Here is a 15,681-nt window from a genome sequence, read left to right as displayed (position 1 = left end):
AGAAGCCCTCAATTCTGTCCGACCCTTATAGCCTGTTGCCCTGAATGAAAACTAATGTTTCTGCCAGCTTCTCTTTGATAGATTTCTGAAACTGGCACTATCCAAAAAGCATACCCGTCAACAATCTATGGAATATCTCCGTGGAAAATATATCCTAGATTATTCCCCATTGAAGGAACGCCAGCCATACACACAATTGGTCTTCTATGTGTCTAGACGGCCCAAACACAAATAGTTTTATAAAATTTCTTTCCCTACGTCTCTAAATTCAACATGCACTGTATGCAGGGTCCAGAACTATATCTCAGATTACCTCGCATAATATGCTAGCATATCTTAGATAACCTAGGCACTAATGCAACTGGATCTAGCATAAAACGCAGGGGACTTTTAATAAATCTGGCATGAATCTTGCATAGATCTTACATGATATGTACATATATCCCGTGATAAAGGTCTAGTTTTTATAAAATCGTTCATAACTGGCCAAATATGGCTGCACTTGAATTAATTCCAGCACCATTATATTTAGATTCTCTGGCTCTTTCTGCTGAGTTTATAAAATCGTGAAGATATTGACCCAAAAGTTTATTAAAAAATGGACATTTTCGCCAACTTTGCCTTATATACCCTTGTCGTTTTTTCAATTTTTGATTTTTCCTGAATAACTTTTTAGTCATGAAATATTATGCCACAAATCGCGCATCACCAGATACCCCTGACTTGGAATACTTGTAAATATACTTATTTCCTCCTTTACCAGAACGCTATCGAGAGATTATTTTACATAACGGATTTTGGCCCCTTTCAGGGTTTGGGTTTTACTTCTCTATCCAGCAAAGATTTCACATAACTGGAATATTTTGAAAAACATTCTACTAGCATTTCCTGTTTAGGAAGGGAATGTCCAGACAGATGTTTCGAGCTGGGTACATTTAGGAATATGAGTTTCGTTCTTGAAATGTAATAGCCAGACCTGAGATGAAATGGCCAGTATTCAATAAATGTTGAAATCGAACAGTAGTCTCTACAATTGCCTTTGCTCATGGATTTCGTTCTAGGGAAACGAAGCTCTTGATAGCAGGTCAGTTCGAAGCCGACATGAATGTCACAGGATGGTTGTTTGAATGTTTTGGTCCTCTTCTATGCCACTGAGATCAATCGTTGGGATAGATAGTCCAAAGTATTAAGAATCGGCCGTCCAAGTATGGGTTAATTGTGGATCTGGTCAGAGAGGGACTGGAACAAAGAATCGCAACTGCTTAAAACAGTTGCTTTGCGAAACATAGAACCTAGGATCCTTCCTTTGGTTTATAACAAAAGTTAGCTGAACCTGAAATTTATTTTCTGATGTATTGGGGTCGTCTAGAGGAGTTGCTAATTTGGGGCTTGTCAAACTCGTTTTCGGTTTACGCAGTCCGCACGTATCTTGAATTTATAATTTCCTGGACTAAACTGTCTACAAATCGATGCAATTCCATTCTTGCTCGTTCTTAGGAATGTAAATAGCCTATAGCGAGTCGAAAACTAAATGACTACATTAGCTAGCGCTAGAAGCCAAAGCATACATGTCCGTCAGTTAACCGCAGAACAAAGTCAAGGCGCAAAAAAGGCGCTAATCACCCTTCCTTCAGCACACTTACGAAGTTTCATATTAATTCAATTTATATTTTGAATATCTAAAGCACGTTACTCTTCATCTGATTAAATATATCTACTCGTGAAGTGCCAAAACTTGCTGTCCCAAATTGTGGAATCACGTGATTTTAGACGCCGATTTTAAGAACGCGAAGATTTACGAAATAAAAAGCTGTCAATCAAAAGCAACCGTCTAATATTTTTGAATGGGATCCTCCCACAAACAGAGCGAAATGTCTGATAGTACAGAACCAAAAGAAGTACAAGCTGTAGAAGCACCAGTTAGCGAGAATACAGCAGTAGAATCGGCAAAGCCACAGGCGGCAAAACCTGTTCCACCTCCATTACCTCCTCGACCAAGGAAACGATCGCGGGACGAACTTAACGATGACATCACAACAGGTGACGAAGAGACCTCTTCACATCCTATACAGAGTAAAAAGCAGAAGTCTGACAGTCCAAGAGATGGTGATGCCCTTTCTAATGGTAGCGAGGTAGTTGCTACAATTGATAGTAGCAAGGCCGACGAAGAGTCGAGTGGCACCGCAAAGGAAACGAATGAGGATGCTGATAGCGAAATAAACAGTAAATCAAACATTGAAGCAGAGATTAAAGGCGAATTAAATGGTGAGAATGCCCAGAGCGACTCTCAGACGATAGATACAAAAGACAAAGCCATAGATACACTTGATGAGCCGATCGTGCCAAGTACCGAAGATTCACAAGCTAAGGTGAACCAAGACGCTGAAGACACTGAACAAATTGAGACCAATGATGAGGCTAATGATGTCGAACAACCTAAAGAAACAGAAGATTTGAAAACAACCAGCCAAGATACAGTCGAAGATAGGAAAGATACACAGTCGTTCGACGCAGATGCGGACACGGAAGAACAGTCTAAGATTGATAATGTCAATGACAAGAAAGAACCTATCGCAGTAGGCGAAGAAACATCTAGTACGACCAACGACAAGGAAGAGGACGATAAAGAAGAAGATCCAAATCCTCCTAAAGCTGTTTTCGGGTCTGGTACAGCTTTTGGATCTAGACCATCATCCTCTTCTTCTATTAATGTTTTTGGATCTGGAACTAGCTTTGGTTCCAAGTCGTTTTCTGGTGTATCTGTTTTTGGATCTGGTTCGGTCTCGAAAAATGACGAAAGTCTGTCGAACGCAGAGTCTAGTAGTCCTGCCTCGGCAGCAGCAGAGGACAAACCTGTCACATCTGTGTTTGGGTCAGGAACTTCTTTTGGTAGTAACAGTATATTTGGTAGCAGAAGTAAGCTTCGCGAGGAGTCTTCAAGATCTACATCCATCTTTGATCGGCCAGACACTGCTGACAGTATTCACAATTCCGACGAAGACGACACAACTAATGATGGATCTGAAGCCAGAGACGAATCGCAGGATCAGCTGTTTGTTAAAGTCCCAGCACCCCTCGAACAAAAGCATATTGAAACAGGAGAAGAGTCCGAAGATTCTGTATTTTCTTGTCGGGCACGCCTTTACGCTCTCAATTTGACCAATTCCGCATCAGGCTGGAAAGAACGTGGTGTTGGAACGCTGCACGTCAACAAAGAGCGAGACAATAAAAAGGCACGAATTGTTATGCGAGCAGATAGCGTGTTTCGCGTTATCCTTAATCTGCCACTTTTGCCTACCAGCGAAGTTCTTGAGGGTATGAAAAGTTCTATGGTTAGTGAGAAATTTGTGCGAGTGACTGGATTTGAAGGAGAGACTCCATTCCAGTTCGCTATAAAAGCTGGTAACAAAGACCTGGCAAAAACTCTTCTAACAACCATCCAAACACTAATAAAAGAACTTGGACAATAATTAAATTAGATGCTATATAATTTATACCATTAGTTTTTCTAAACCTAGTCGAACTACTTGGAATCACTTATTTGAAACCACTGATGAAAGTTCTGTTTTATCTCTCTAGTACTCTCGTTTCACTAGTAAAATGAAAGCCTGATGTCGACCAGCATTGCCCGAAGCGTCTTGCACCGGCGACATTGGATGTCACATTGATGACATCTAAGAGATTTGGCAAACTGGATTTATGTTCAAATAAAATAGAAGATGGGGAAAGCGCAGTTCAATCATATGTCAACGATTTATTCCCGTTTTCTAAATGCAACTGTACAGATGGTTTGACCTTTGGCACCACCAAATTCAAACGAAGGGTATTTGACTATTCTCCACTTTTCAAATGCCCCTTCTTTGGTAATAGCATTTATAAGTTCGGGTTCTGTAAAGTTGCATGACGTAATGAGCAGAATACCTTTACTTTTAACCATATCCTTTACAGCGTGGGCGTATTGTTCCACACCAGTGCGCTCTACTTCGTCTTCTCCCTTGTATTTTTCAGAAGACAGTGCAATAGCATCCAACGTCCCCTTGTCTAGTACTACATCCCATTGACTCTGACTCTCATTCCAATTAGAGGATGTTAAAAAGTCAGCATGCTGGAACTTGATGTTTTCGATTTGTTCTTCAGCGGCGACGGACTCGGCAAACTCGACAGCGGGCGCTGAGTAATCAAGGCCAGTTAGCTGACCTTCAAATCCAGCTTCACGTACAGATATTAAGAGCCGACCATTTCCTGTTCCTAGATCAATCACTTCTGTGCTTTCAAAGTTTACGATTTCAGGAATTTCACCATCTTCTGCTAGAGTTGTTAAAAAGTTAACTACTTTCTGCTCAGCATTCGAGTCATCAAACCAGCACTCTCCGGTATCCTGTGGGTTCTCTTTGAAATTTTCTTTCTCCACATTATAGAAATTATCCCAATAGGACTTTGTGCCAAGTTTTGATGGATTTAAATCGGTCATAATGCTGTATACTAGCATAATGGATCTGAGGTTTCAAATTTATTTCATGCAATAGCCGCCAAAGCGCATGCTTCTAGTGTCGATCTTTGCCTGTTCTATCTAACTGGTTTATGTTTCCGGCTACTGCAGGCACATTTTTTAACCAGTTCTCAAATGGCACTACGAACACTTGCAATGACATAATAATCACCTAAGCTGCATTTAGAATTTTAACTTACCAGAAGAAATCGGCAGAGGATCAGCCGATCCTCGTCTATTGCTTAGGCTACTAAGCTGCTTGTAAGGGTCAGGTAGAGCAAGCAGGACATACCAGTGATTACCGGCAACTATAGTCGATTATGGACGAAGCATATTGCACAAAAAGAATTGAGCAGGCTACATGAAAGAAATTCGAATAGAAAGCTGTTGAGTATACCATTTTAATCGGGAGGTAATACGACAAGTGACTGACAAGCGAACCAATATCGGGCACAACCAAGTAGTATCAAATTGAACGGGACCATGTTCAATTCGCATTTAATTGCTTATCGTAATTTGAAAGTTCAGCCCGTCCTACTCATGCCTACTGATCGTACCCCAAAAAAAAACCCTGCATCGAATAAACATCGAATAATAAAACACAATAAAAGAACCTTTCTAGGAAACTATCTATTATTCTTCCCTCTATTCTTCAACCAAACAATTACATGCACCAGCCTTTATGCAGGGTCTATAACTATATCTAAGATTACCTCGCATAATATGCTAGTATATCTAAGATAACATAGACGCTAATGCAATAATATCTGGCATAAAACGCAGGGGCTTTTTAATAAATCTGGCATGAATCTTGCATAGATCTTGCATGATATGCAAAATTATCACGTGGTATAGAGGCATAATTTTATAAAATCGCTTATAACTCGCCTAATATCGCTGCGCTTGAATTAATTCCAGCACTATTGAATTCATAATTCCCAGCTGCTTCTGGTCAGTATATAAAATTGCCAAAAAATTGGCCGTTAAATTTTCGTGAAAAACAGCCATTTTCGCCAATTTTGCCTTATACCCCTTGTCGTTTTTCAATTTTCGAATTTTCCTAAATAACTTTTTGTTCATAGAATTTTATGCGACAAATTGCGCATCTAAAGATTGCCCAGGGTCAGAATAATTGTAAATACACCTATTTCCTCATTTACCAGCACGCCATCGAGAGATAATTTACATTATAGTTTCTGGGCCCGTTTAGGGTTTGGGTTGCACTTCAGTACTCAGCAAAAAATTAGAATAACTGGAACATTTTGACAGTTGGTTAGTAGTGTCCACAGAACTCGAATGCCCCCTTTGCCGTGTATTATCAGACTCAACCATCAGTCAATGATTCTGTGGAGTATTATTATTCTCTCGAGAGTGTAGCTCTATACCTCAGCTTTTCCATGTAGAGCAGAATGAGTCAGGGTCCGGCACAGCGACCATTTTACAACTAACTTATTAGCATATTATGTATTAAATTAAAGCAAAATCGTATCAGGCATGTCACATGGTCTAGTAATAATACAGGTTGAAAAGATATCGTTAAAAGGGCACTCCATCCTGGGGCACAAAGGTGTTTGCAGGACTGTTAAGTTCATCTACGAGGCGTTTATAGGCTAGTTTCTGGAACTGGCCAATGGACTGGAAGTAAAGCTTTCCGGCAGTGTGCTGTTCAATGCGCTGTAGAAGGCGCACAGTCATGATTCTGATTGAAGCATCGCGATGGAACATGCCAAGGCATAAATAAAATAGGTTATTCTGGTGGGTAGCAGAGAGGAGCCGGTTGATGTCATCATAGTCTTGAGTATGAGTACAGAGAGCTTCAAAAACAGAAGCCGATTCTTCATAACTTAGCTGTTGAAGTCTCAGTCGATCTAGATGGCATTCATAGTCAATAACGTACTTGGGAGGTAGCTGCCATATTCCTCGTTGATCATCAATGTAATATTTATAACTGCGAGAGGCTCTCCATCCTTCAATAACAGGTGCATACAGGGCAAAATCAGATACCTTCTGAGACTCACTTGCCCATGTATAACCGTAGCCAGGAACCACAAGATAGTCGGGGTCGTTAAAAGACGGCCATAAATTGGTAGCACCATACTTGTATTCTTCGTAATTGGTTGACATGCGAACAAATCGTTTAATATACTGCTGGCAGCGGGTGCGTACAGAGGTTTCGCCGTAGTGATTAGCCACCATCTTCTTAACCTCATCAACAAAACTCAGATCTTCGGCATTTACAGGACCAGAATAGTTTGGTAAGCCGGCACCAGAGCTTCCATTTGCCAGAGACCGGTGATTGCCAGGTGGAGCTGGGGTTCCAATATCAGGTGATATTTTCATGGTGCCATGCTCTAGGTCCACTATAATGTCCCACCAATTTGCATGATGTTCAAAAGTTGGATTCTTAACACCAGCAATATATCCATTGGACGCCAACAAGTCATCAACCTTGCTGAGATCCGTGTATGGAAATGCATGAGTAGTATAAGAGCGAAGAATACCACCTCCAGAAGCTAAAGAACAACAGGCTAATACGTGTTCAGCAACATCTCGAGATAAAGCATTCAAGCCAATAAATAAAATTCTCTTTTGCGTTAAAAGGGCGAAAATCAGTACTAATAGAGGAGGAGTGTGTGGACCATAAATTGTGAGATGTGGGTGTAGAGTTGTAAAAGGCTGATTCATCGAAGTGAGAAGGGCTATTAATTTGATTAGAGAGAAATCGCCAACAGACTCTGGAGAAAAATCGGTAGGGATTTTAATAGGAATGTTCATAGATTTGTATGGTACAGTAGTGTCGAAAAAATGAGAATCTCTTTGTGCAGTTCTCGCTTGAGAACTGGAAAGACGTTGACCTTGGTTACGAAGGTCGATGTAGAACGACGGTTGTTGAATGGTAGTAGTACTTGTCCGCCTCGTTAAGCCCACTGGGGTTGATGTGATAGACGATGGGGTAGCAGGTGGGCCGGCAGTTGTAGGGGTAGTCAGAGGGGTGCTTAAACTACTGGCCAGTGTTAATGTAGTAGTCGATACAGGAGCTACAGCTGTTGCGGCTGCTATGGCATCAGCAGTGGTCGAGGGTGGTGAAATATTAAGATTCGACAAGCGCGAAGAGGTTGTGGCGTCAATAGAGGCATTAGTGGCTGTGCTGGACGATGTGTCAGTACTATTAGTAGTTCCAGCAGCAATTGCAGTGGGCGGTGGTACTTCTGTGAATGGTCTGTCTAGAGTTGTGGATACTAAGGTTTCCGGAGACTTGGGAGAACGAGGAGATCGAGGCTCAGATTGAGTTATAGAAGAACGAGAGTTGAAAGAATGCGCTAGAGATCTTGGTTGAGAAGATCTATTTCGATTACCAAATGCATCGTGATTGTCGTCATTTTGAGCGTCGAACTTTTCGATAAATAGTGAAGTATACTCAGAAGAAGCTAATAACAGTCTTTCTGAAGGAGTGAATCGTGGAACTTGTGACATATCAACAGAGTTGAGGATATCATATAAATTCTCTAAATGAGAGATTCCAGGAGCTTCGAAATAATCATCTAGAGCCAGCAGAAGTAACGGCTTAAAAACTTGGAAAAAAGGATGGGGAGTAACAATTGCCATTGACTTCACAATAGCACCACGTCTTGCATTTGAATCGAACTTAGTATTTACCAGATTGAGAACATAGAACTTCTCAGCAGCCTCTTTGTCAACTTCATCGAGAATATTATACTCGAGTTGTTGAGAGCCAGGTCTCCTATATAAGAAAAACACGGTCCAATCTTCATTACGAGCATGGATCTGATCAGGAAGCATGAGCTCAGCCATTAAATGACGATCGCTTTGAATAACTTCAGGATACTGGTGACTAACAGTAGGACCAGCATCAATGTCGAATTCGGCTGTCAACACATATTCGACATGACGAGCCTCCATATGGGCATTACGAGGATCCATTGTCGGAGCTTGTGCTCAACCGAGATCTAAATGTACGAGACAACAAGTCGAAAGAAACCAAAATAAACACGATACAAATTGATGCTCAAACTGTAACTGGATAATTTCAGAGTAAAAGAGCAATACTCAGATAAGAATTGAAGAATCGAAATGGACAGTTGAAATTACAACTGATGGAATGCAGTCAGATCACAGAACTGATCGAAATGGCAGATGAGAAACCACAATGACAATGACACTGACAATGACTATAAGACAGTTCAATCCAAAGTCAGCAGTCTCAAGGCTGCCAATTACTTAGCTCACTTGACACGCCTAAACACGTTTATAAAAATGTGTTTACGTGGAAACTAGCGATGCGTTATTGCAATATACACGTCTTTGAGACCAAAACGTTACTGCCAAAGTCACGGTAGCGATTCGGTCAGTAGAAACTCGTGATCGCGTCCCTGAGGTAATAGGACAATGCCCTTGGGAAGACAAAGTCAACTATAAATTTTCTGTAGTTATAGCAACCAGCTGCTGGGCAATAATAGCGATAGTAATGGTTACCTGTCAGCACCAATGCAAATATCCAGACACCAAGCACCAAGCAGACGGGTGGGCACCTTTCTTTTAACAAAACTTTTGCCGTAAACAGATATTTCCCAATTGGCGGCAAAAAAAATTGACAACGACTTGAGTTTATCGATAAATCGAAAACCAAAAACAGTCTAACTAATCTTAAAGTCACTTACTGCTAACTGACCACCAGAGATTAAGGGCACCAAATTGACGCTAGCTAGCCCCTGAATTCGACAGGCACACCCTTACCCACGACGAAGATCAGGCAGCAGAAACTGGAACAGGAAACCAAATGCCGAGCATTAAACTCGAGCTGAACTCGGCCAAATAAACAATAAACATTTAAAATTAAATTCTAACGGCAATACCGTATCCGGACACTCTATAGAACTCTCTCTTCTCCTCCTAACTTTCACTCTAACTTTCACTCCCACTTTCACTCGACAGTTCACAGTCGCAGCCGTATCACAAGACGAGGCCGGTTCCCGACGCTCGACTCGAGCGAAGCGAGAGGAGCCACGGGGTCTGGGGCGGAGCCCCAGCCGCCGGAGGCACACACACCCCCTTCCCTGAAGTCCAGGTTCGATCATACGATACCGGTGGGGTCGGTCGGGTGTCTCAGGTGGCTGTCAGGCCGAGATGCAGGTTCATTTGGCCAGAAAGCAGCAGCAGATTCAGGGGCCTGATCGGAGATGCGGGTGGGCCCATCAGAGCTGCATCACGCACTGCTATCGACACCGGTCTCATTCCCGGGGTCGTCGTTCTTCTGTTGCTTGCTGTCGATGGCGCCGATGGGGGGTGTCCGGGTGTCGCCTCCGGCGGCTGGGGCTGCGCCCCAGACCCCGCTGCTCCTCTCGCTTCGCTCGAGTCGAGTTGGGGGGGGGGGGGGGGGGGGGGGTCCCTGGCGGTGGAGGGGAGAGGCTGTTGTGTTTGGATTCGGTGCTTTTGAGTGGTTTCGGTTGGTGAAACTGCCGACGATGGATGGCGATGACGCTAGTAACCAGCAGATCAGTTCGCGATGGTGCCGTTTGTAGATTCTCTGCCGCTCGTCTGATGGACTGCTTTTTCACACAAAAGCTGTTTTGATACCGTGGATGGCTGGTTAGTCTTTGATTACTTTTCTAATTCAGGTTCTGGACCCTCAATGCGCGGTTTCTCGACTCTAACTCGTAAACAGGGCCGTAATGTGGTTCGGGCCCGGCGTGTCGAATACGTCCCAAACGCCTGTGTGCCCAGTATCTGAACCCTATTTTTCGCACAACCAATTCCCATCTGGCGTCTGGCCCGCAGTCCGCCATAAACAGCCTGTTTCAGATCCATTAAACTCCATTTTTTCCTAATCTGTCAACTCATCTCCCGCTGATCCTGCACCACCGCTGCATCTCGCGATCCCTCAGGGTCCACCAGGGTTCGTGATCCGTGGTTGGGTGATCGTGCCTCCGGCGGCTGGGGCTTCGCCCCAGACCCCGTAGCTCCTCTCGCTTCGCTCGAGTCGGGCGTCGGGAGACCGGTTTGGCTTGAATTTCGCTGAATCATGGTCAATTCTGAAATGTTACGTATAATTTATTCTGCGTATAAAGACTGGATCTAGACTCCTCGCAACCCCGACGCTGGACCTCGAAACCGGAACAAGCTCGCGAAGCGAGCACAACGGGGTCTGGGGCAGCGCCCCAGCCGCCGGAGGCACATCCCCCACCCCCCGGTTACTGGAGCGAGTTCTCGAGTTGGAGAAGCGATTTGGCTGTGTCGACTACTGTTTGTTTGAGGGTGTAGTACTCGATGCCGAGTTCTTGCTTGCTCTTGGAGTTGTCGACTCGGAAGCAGTGCTCGGGAGCTGGGTCGGGAATCGAGGTGGGAACAGGCACTCTTCCTGACAGGTCGGGGAACTCGGTGAGAAGGATTTGACAGATTTGCTCGAAGAAGAACCGGCCTGATGTGGTCAGGTATCGCTGGCCTGCTGCTACGTCCTTCTCATAGGCAAGCAAATGGGCCTTGCCAACGTCTCGTACATCGACCACAGTTGGGAGTCGAGTTGCCGGGACACTGGTTAAAGACCCGTTCATGAGCTTGTAGAAAGTAGCAGCTGATGTTCCGAGATTGGCAAGACTTGTGACATTGTGGATGATGGGTCCATAGACTGGAGGAGGATTGATCACTGACAACGAAAAGTTGGGCTTTTCTCGCTCGACAAAGTCCCAGGCTGCCTTTTCTGCTAACGCTTTACTGGCACAGTAAACAAATCCTCCTTCTGTTGATGCTAGGGCTTGTTCATAAGTGGCTGGGTTCCAATCCTTCTCAGAGTAGGTATGATCATAGTCAGCACCCTTGGGAATGTCGCCAATTGCAGCAAATGACGATGTGATAACCACTCGCTTGACTTTTGGGTTGACTTTCTTGATTGACTCTAAAATACCAACGGTACCACGGATGGCAGGAATCAGCAACTGTGATTCATTATCAGTGATATTGGACGTAATATATGGACTTTGAGTATGAATAACTCCGTCCACATTAGCAACAGCATCATCAAAAGCTCCTGGACTAGTGATATCAGGAACAATCTTGAAATTGTATTTTCCAGGGAATCGGCTGTAGAATTTGCTTTTCTTCACGGTTTCCAGAGATTGCTGGCTACGGACTGTGCCAATAACCCTATATCCAGCCTCGAGAAAGTTCAAAATAACATGGGCTGCGATATATCCACTGGCTCCGGTGACAAGGACTGTTCTGGCTGACATCTTTGTATTGGTTGATATTGGAAGTAGGTTTTTTTAAATTACTGGTTACTGATAACTGGTCTGATAATTGCTATTATCTGAGTGATCTATATCCAGATGTACCAGTACTACCATCTCCTTATATAGTCCAATTGATTAGGTACTGAACGTCGAAAATCTAGGCCATCCTGACTAATCTGACATGTCAAATAGTATTATTCCGCCTCGAGGGATTCTCATCAAAATGGAAGTGCCGGTATCCGGCTCAGGAGTTTGTATATATGGACATGATCTCGTGTCGGAAATAACGGTTATCTGCGTCGGTGTTACGTAACTAGTTAGATTAACGCCGAATTCAACCAGACTAGTTCACCGTCTATCGGCGCTCGCTCGGAACCGCTCGGATGACAGCTATATGTCCGTGTACGGGTATACAGGCGTTAATAGTGAACTCGAGGGGCCAAAAAAGAACTCAAGAGTACAAAAACGAAAAAATATATGCCTTCGACCAGACTCGAACTGATGATCTCCTCATTACTAGTGAGGCGCCTTACCACTTGGCCACGAAGGCGGCTAGATGTTATGTGAGACGCTCTGACTCTTCTTATATGTCATCTCCTTCCCCATCCGGAAGTTAATCTTAACCTAACCCTGGTTTCGGATATGTAATAAACTCTAGTAGTTTTTACCCCTGAAGTTAGAAAATTAACCCCGGTACTTCCTATACTGTGTCCTAAGTATCCGGAGACTTGGCCCCGTACTGGGGTACAGATTTTGCATTTTCGCTAGGAATAAATCAGCGCCTCCGGCGGCTGGGGCTCCGCCCCAGACCCCGCTGCTCCTCTCGCTTCGCTCGAGTCATTTCGTTGAGGGTCGCACTGTCGACTGGGGCGCTGCCCTAGACCCCGTGTCTCCTGCTTCGCAGGAGTTTGCTAGGGTCCCCATGCACCGACTCGAGCGGAGCGAGAGGAGCAACCAGGGTCTGGGGCGGAGCCCCAGCCGCCGGAGGCAGTTCCACCGTCGGCAATAGCAGTTGCACATAGCCCATGTTTACCCTTGCATCGAATTGTGCCAGTAGAAATCAGGGGTCGGGAGTGAGAACATGCAGCCAGAATCAGGTACCGACTCCATTAGTCGGGTCTCGAGCTCCAAGTCAAATGGATTTAGAAATCTAGACCCTGTTAATATAACAGCTTGAGTGGAACGAGAGCAACTGGGGTGGTGTTCCAGAGTCCCTACACAGTTTGAACTCCGATTGTGAGGCAGCCCCGCGGACTTGGCCGATGCACTGTGGCGTGACCCTTGACGGAGATGTCACTTACGAAAAGAACCCCGTGGCTGGTTTTATCAACAAAGAACTTTTTTGTGTTTTACACACCTTAAATTGAACTCGGAGATGTTGTTTCATGCCAAGCACGGATCTGTTTTGCATGCCGCAGCCTGTGACCCTGGATCGCCGGAGAACAAACGAGCTTCGACGTGACTGGTGGACTGTGCCCATGAAATCGTCCATGTCTCGGAGAATAAACATTATACTTCCAGCCCCTGCACTCCGAATAGTTTATTTGCTGTCTACAACCTCCGATTGGTGGAAACCATAGCCCCTGGCGGCCGCTGATCACGGAGTTGTAGGGAGATGTAATATGTTCTCCGCCACTGGTCATGAACCGGGGTGAACGGTATCCCCCCACTGGAACGTACCATTGTTTCGATCGACTTTTGGTCGGTTCTATGGGGTTGGGTTTCTGCCTCCGGCGGCCGGGCTCCGCCCGGACCCGTTGCTCCTCTCGCTTCGCTCGAGTCGGGCGTCGGGGTGTCACGCCTCTTGTGGTGCCGAACCCTCTGAGTAGTAGAGGGCGGGTAGTATCATGGCATTTTCAATCAGTTCGTCTGTTGACAGATCTTCAATAGGCATTTAGACGAACAATGGCAGTAGGATGATAGGAAGTATGATAGGAAGCATGGCTCGAAGCACTCATATGATTAATATATGTCAGCTATAAAATAAATGAGAAATTGACTTCCAAAAGTAGCTTGTAGGTGCCGTGACCGGGTGGTTTGTATTATTCCTGGCTCAGTTGGCTCGATTCTGGTGGGCTTATTACCCTTACAGATATGTTTCCTAAAAGACCCCTTACGGATCCTATATAAGTCACACACTCAAGCGTAGATTACAGAAGACAAAAGTATATGTGAACTTAAAGCTTGAAATATAATATTTAAACCTCCAAAAGAGGCCTCGAGAATCAATGGAGACAGCGATAGATATATATGGCTAGTCAGTTACATGATAGATAAGGATTAAATGTCTGAATTGGGATATGTTAGATTACTTTAATTTAAAGATCGACGGTCACTGCGGCAACCGGTTGCTGGACGTAGCATGCAGGACAGTTGGATTGCGGGGAAATAAATGCCCCTGTATGACGCACGGAAATGTCGGCGTCAACGTGATCACACGATGCGAACAAAGACATCGGTTCACTGACATCATCGTACTTTTATAAACCCCCAAACCACCCGTATCTAAAACAGAGGAATTTGCCAGGAACAGGTGATGCCCAGTACACCGCACAAGGGTCCGGAAAAAACAGGTCGAGATCGGAGTTGGTACCTGTCGCTCTCTCGAGTCATTAGTAGTCGAGGGATGAAATACTCAGTTAGTTAGATAAAGGAAAGACAGCGGGGTAGCTACCAGCAGCCAGCGGATCGAAGCTTATTAGGGGTAGCGTCACGCGGGCAATCGACAAGATAACCCCACTATTGCCCCTCTCGTTTCTATAGCTTACGACGCTTGCGTCTTATCCGGATCATGCTTTACTGCAAATGTCTCCCCTCTAAAACATAAAAAAAAAAAAACAATTGCAGTCCAGACCCAAAACCCTTCCCATCCCCAACCGCTCGCGAAGCGAGCACAACGGGGTCTGGGGCAGCGCCCCAGCCGCCGGAGGCACAACCCCGTCAACCAACATATCTCAGAATCACCCCACCTTCACCCCTCACAGGGTCGATTGGCCCCTCTTTATTTTCAACCACAGATCTACAGGGCTGAGGAACTAGACCCCACTACAAGCCCTACCGCTGGTTGGGGTTATTGCCCTTCCGGGAGGAATCTTGAAACTTTGTTAGTGGTATAGCACCACTTTGCTAACCAGATGTGGTATTCATTCACCCACTTTGTTCATGACCCCACTTTTTGCCGTAGTCACTCACTACCCATGGTCTAACTAGCGGCCAATAGTATCATAGCACCGATTAGTATATAAGGCCGCCATGTCCTCGTTAATCGTTTAGCTCTTTTCCTTCCCTCTTCTTTCTTCGCTATAGCCTTTTTCTAGTCTATCTAGTCTATTTCAGTGGTGTCTAGCACAATAGAAGCTCACTGAATAGCCTGTTAGTCTACGGCCCTTTGCACACAATTCTCCTGCTATAACTTCCTCTCTTAACTCTCTCTAGTGTTCTCATTGTCAAGGATGCACCCAACTGCCGACATCGATCCTTCTGAAGCTGATCGCGAGAAGATCCGCGAGATGCTCTCAGCTGCTCGAGACTACGCCAAAACCAAGTCTCATGATGCTGAAGTTTTCTTGAAGGAAAACAAGAAGGATCTCGACGAGGAGTCGCGCTCCGAGGCCGAAAAGGACATTCAAAAGTTCCGCAGATACAGTGACACCCTGGAGGATGCCCTTGCCAAGAGTGAGAACACAAAGGGTCGTACCCTCAAGAAGGCCTTTGGCAAGAAGACCTTGTCTGTCGTAAGTATAATATCCCTTAGAGCAGTGACTCAGCTACTGGGCCCCGACTAACAACGTCTACAGGTGAAGGACACCCTTCCGGATGCCGAACAGTTCACGAGCTTGGAGGAGATCCTCCACAACAATGGCCTCGCTTAGGCCCTGTTAGTGGAGGTTTATTTATAGTTGTTTAGTATTTACATATATGATCTTGATTCTTGATATAGGTGCCTGT

At 44.8% G+C, this 15,681-nt stretch overlaps 4 protein-coding genes and 1 non-coding gene across 5 annotated transcripts; 1 reads left to right on the top strand and 4 right to left on the bottom strand.

Moving 5' to 3' along the window:
• Window positions 1-1,844: 1,844 nt before the first annotated feature.
• YRB2 (Yrb2p) lies at window positions 1,845-3,470 on the top strand (the record flags this gene model as incomplete). Its single annotated transcript, XM_018879461.1, has 1 exon — window positions 1,845-3,470. The coding sequence occupies one exon, from the start codon at window positions 1,845-1,847 to the stop codon at window positions 3,468-3,470; it is 1,626 nt and encodes a 541-aa protein (XP_018737375.1).
• Window positions 3,471-3,754: 284 nt separating this feature from the next.
• SEE1 (Efm4p) lies at window positions 3,755-4,471 on the bottom strand (the record flags this gene model as incomplete). Its single annotated transcript, XM_018879460.1, has 1 exon — window positions 3,755-4,471. One exon carries the CDS (start codon window positions 4,469-4,471, stop codon window positions 3,755-3,757), a length of 717 nt encoding a protein of 238 aa, XP_018737374.1.
• Window positions 4,472-6,025: 1,554 nt separating this feature from the next.
• Window positions 6,026-8,431, bottom strand: AFI1 (Afi1p; the record flags this gene model as incomplete). The annotated part of the gene is made up of 1 exon (XM_018879459.1): window positions 6,026-8,431. One exon carries the CDS (start codon window positions 8,429-8,431, stop codon window positions 6,026-6,028), a length of 2,406 nt encoding a protein of 801 aa, XP_018737373.1.
• A 2,267-nt stretch (window positions 8,432-10,698) lies between these two features.
• On the bottom strand, window positions 10,699-11,733 carry GRE2 (methylglyoxal reductase (NADPH-dependent) GRE2; the record flags this gene model as incomplete). The annotated part of the gene is made up of 1 exon (XM_018879457.1): window positions 10,699-11,733. The coding sequence occupies one exon, from the start codon at window positions 11,731-11,733 to the stop codon at window positions 10,699-10,701; it is 1,035 nt and encodes a 344-aa protein (XP_018737372.1).
• Window positions 11,734-12,211: 478 nt separating this feature from the next.
• AWJ20_2508 lies at window positions 12,212-12,283 on the bottom strand (the record flags this gene model as incomplete). Its single annotated transcript has 1 exon — window positions 12,212-12,283. It is a non-coding gene; the product is annotated as a tRNA-Thr (tRNA).
• Window positions 12,284-15,681: the final 3,398 nt, after the last annotated feature.

This window comes from Sugiyamaella lignohabitans, chromosome B, assembly GCF_001640025.1.
Source record: "Sugiyamaella lignohabitans strain CBS 10342 chromosome B, complete sequence".
NCBI lineage: Eukaryota > Fungi > Ascomycota > Dipodascomycetes > Dipodascales > Trichomonascaceae > Sugiyamaella > Sugiyamaella lignohabitans.
Note: the sequence above shows the minus strand (reverse complement) of the source record. Positions and strands in the feature narration are given on the sequence as shown.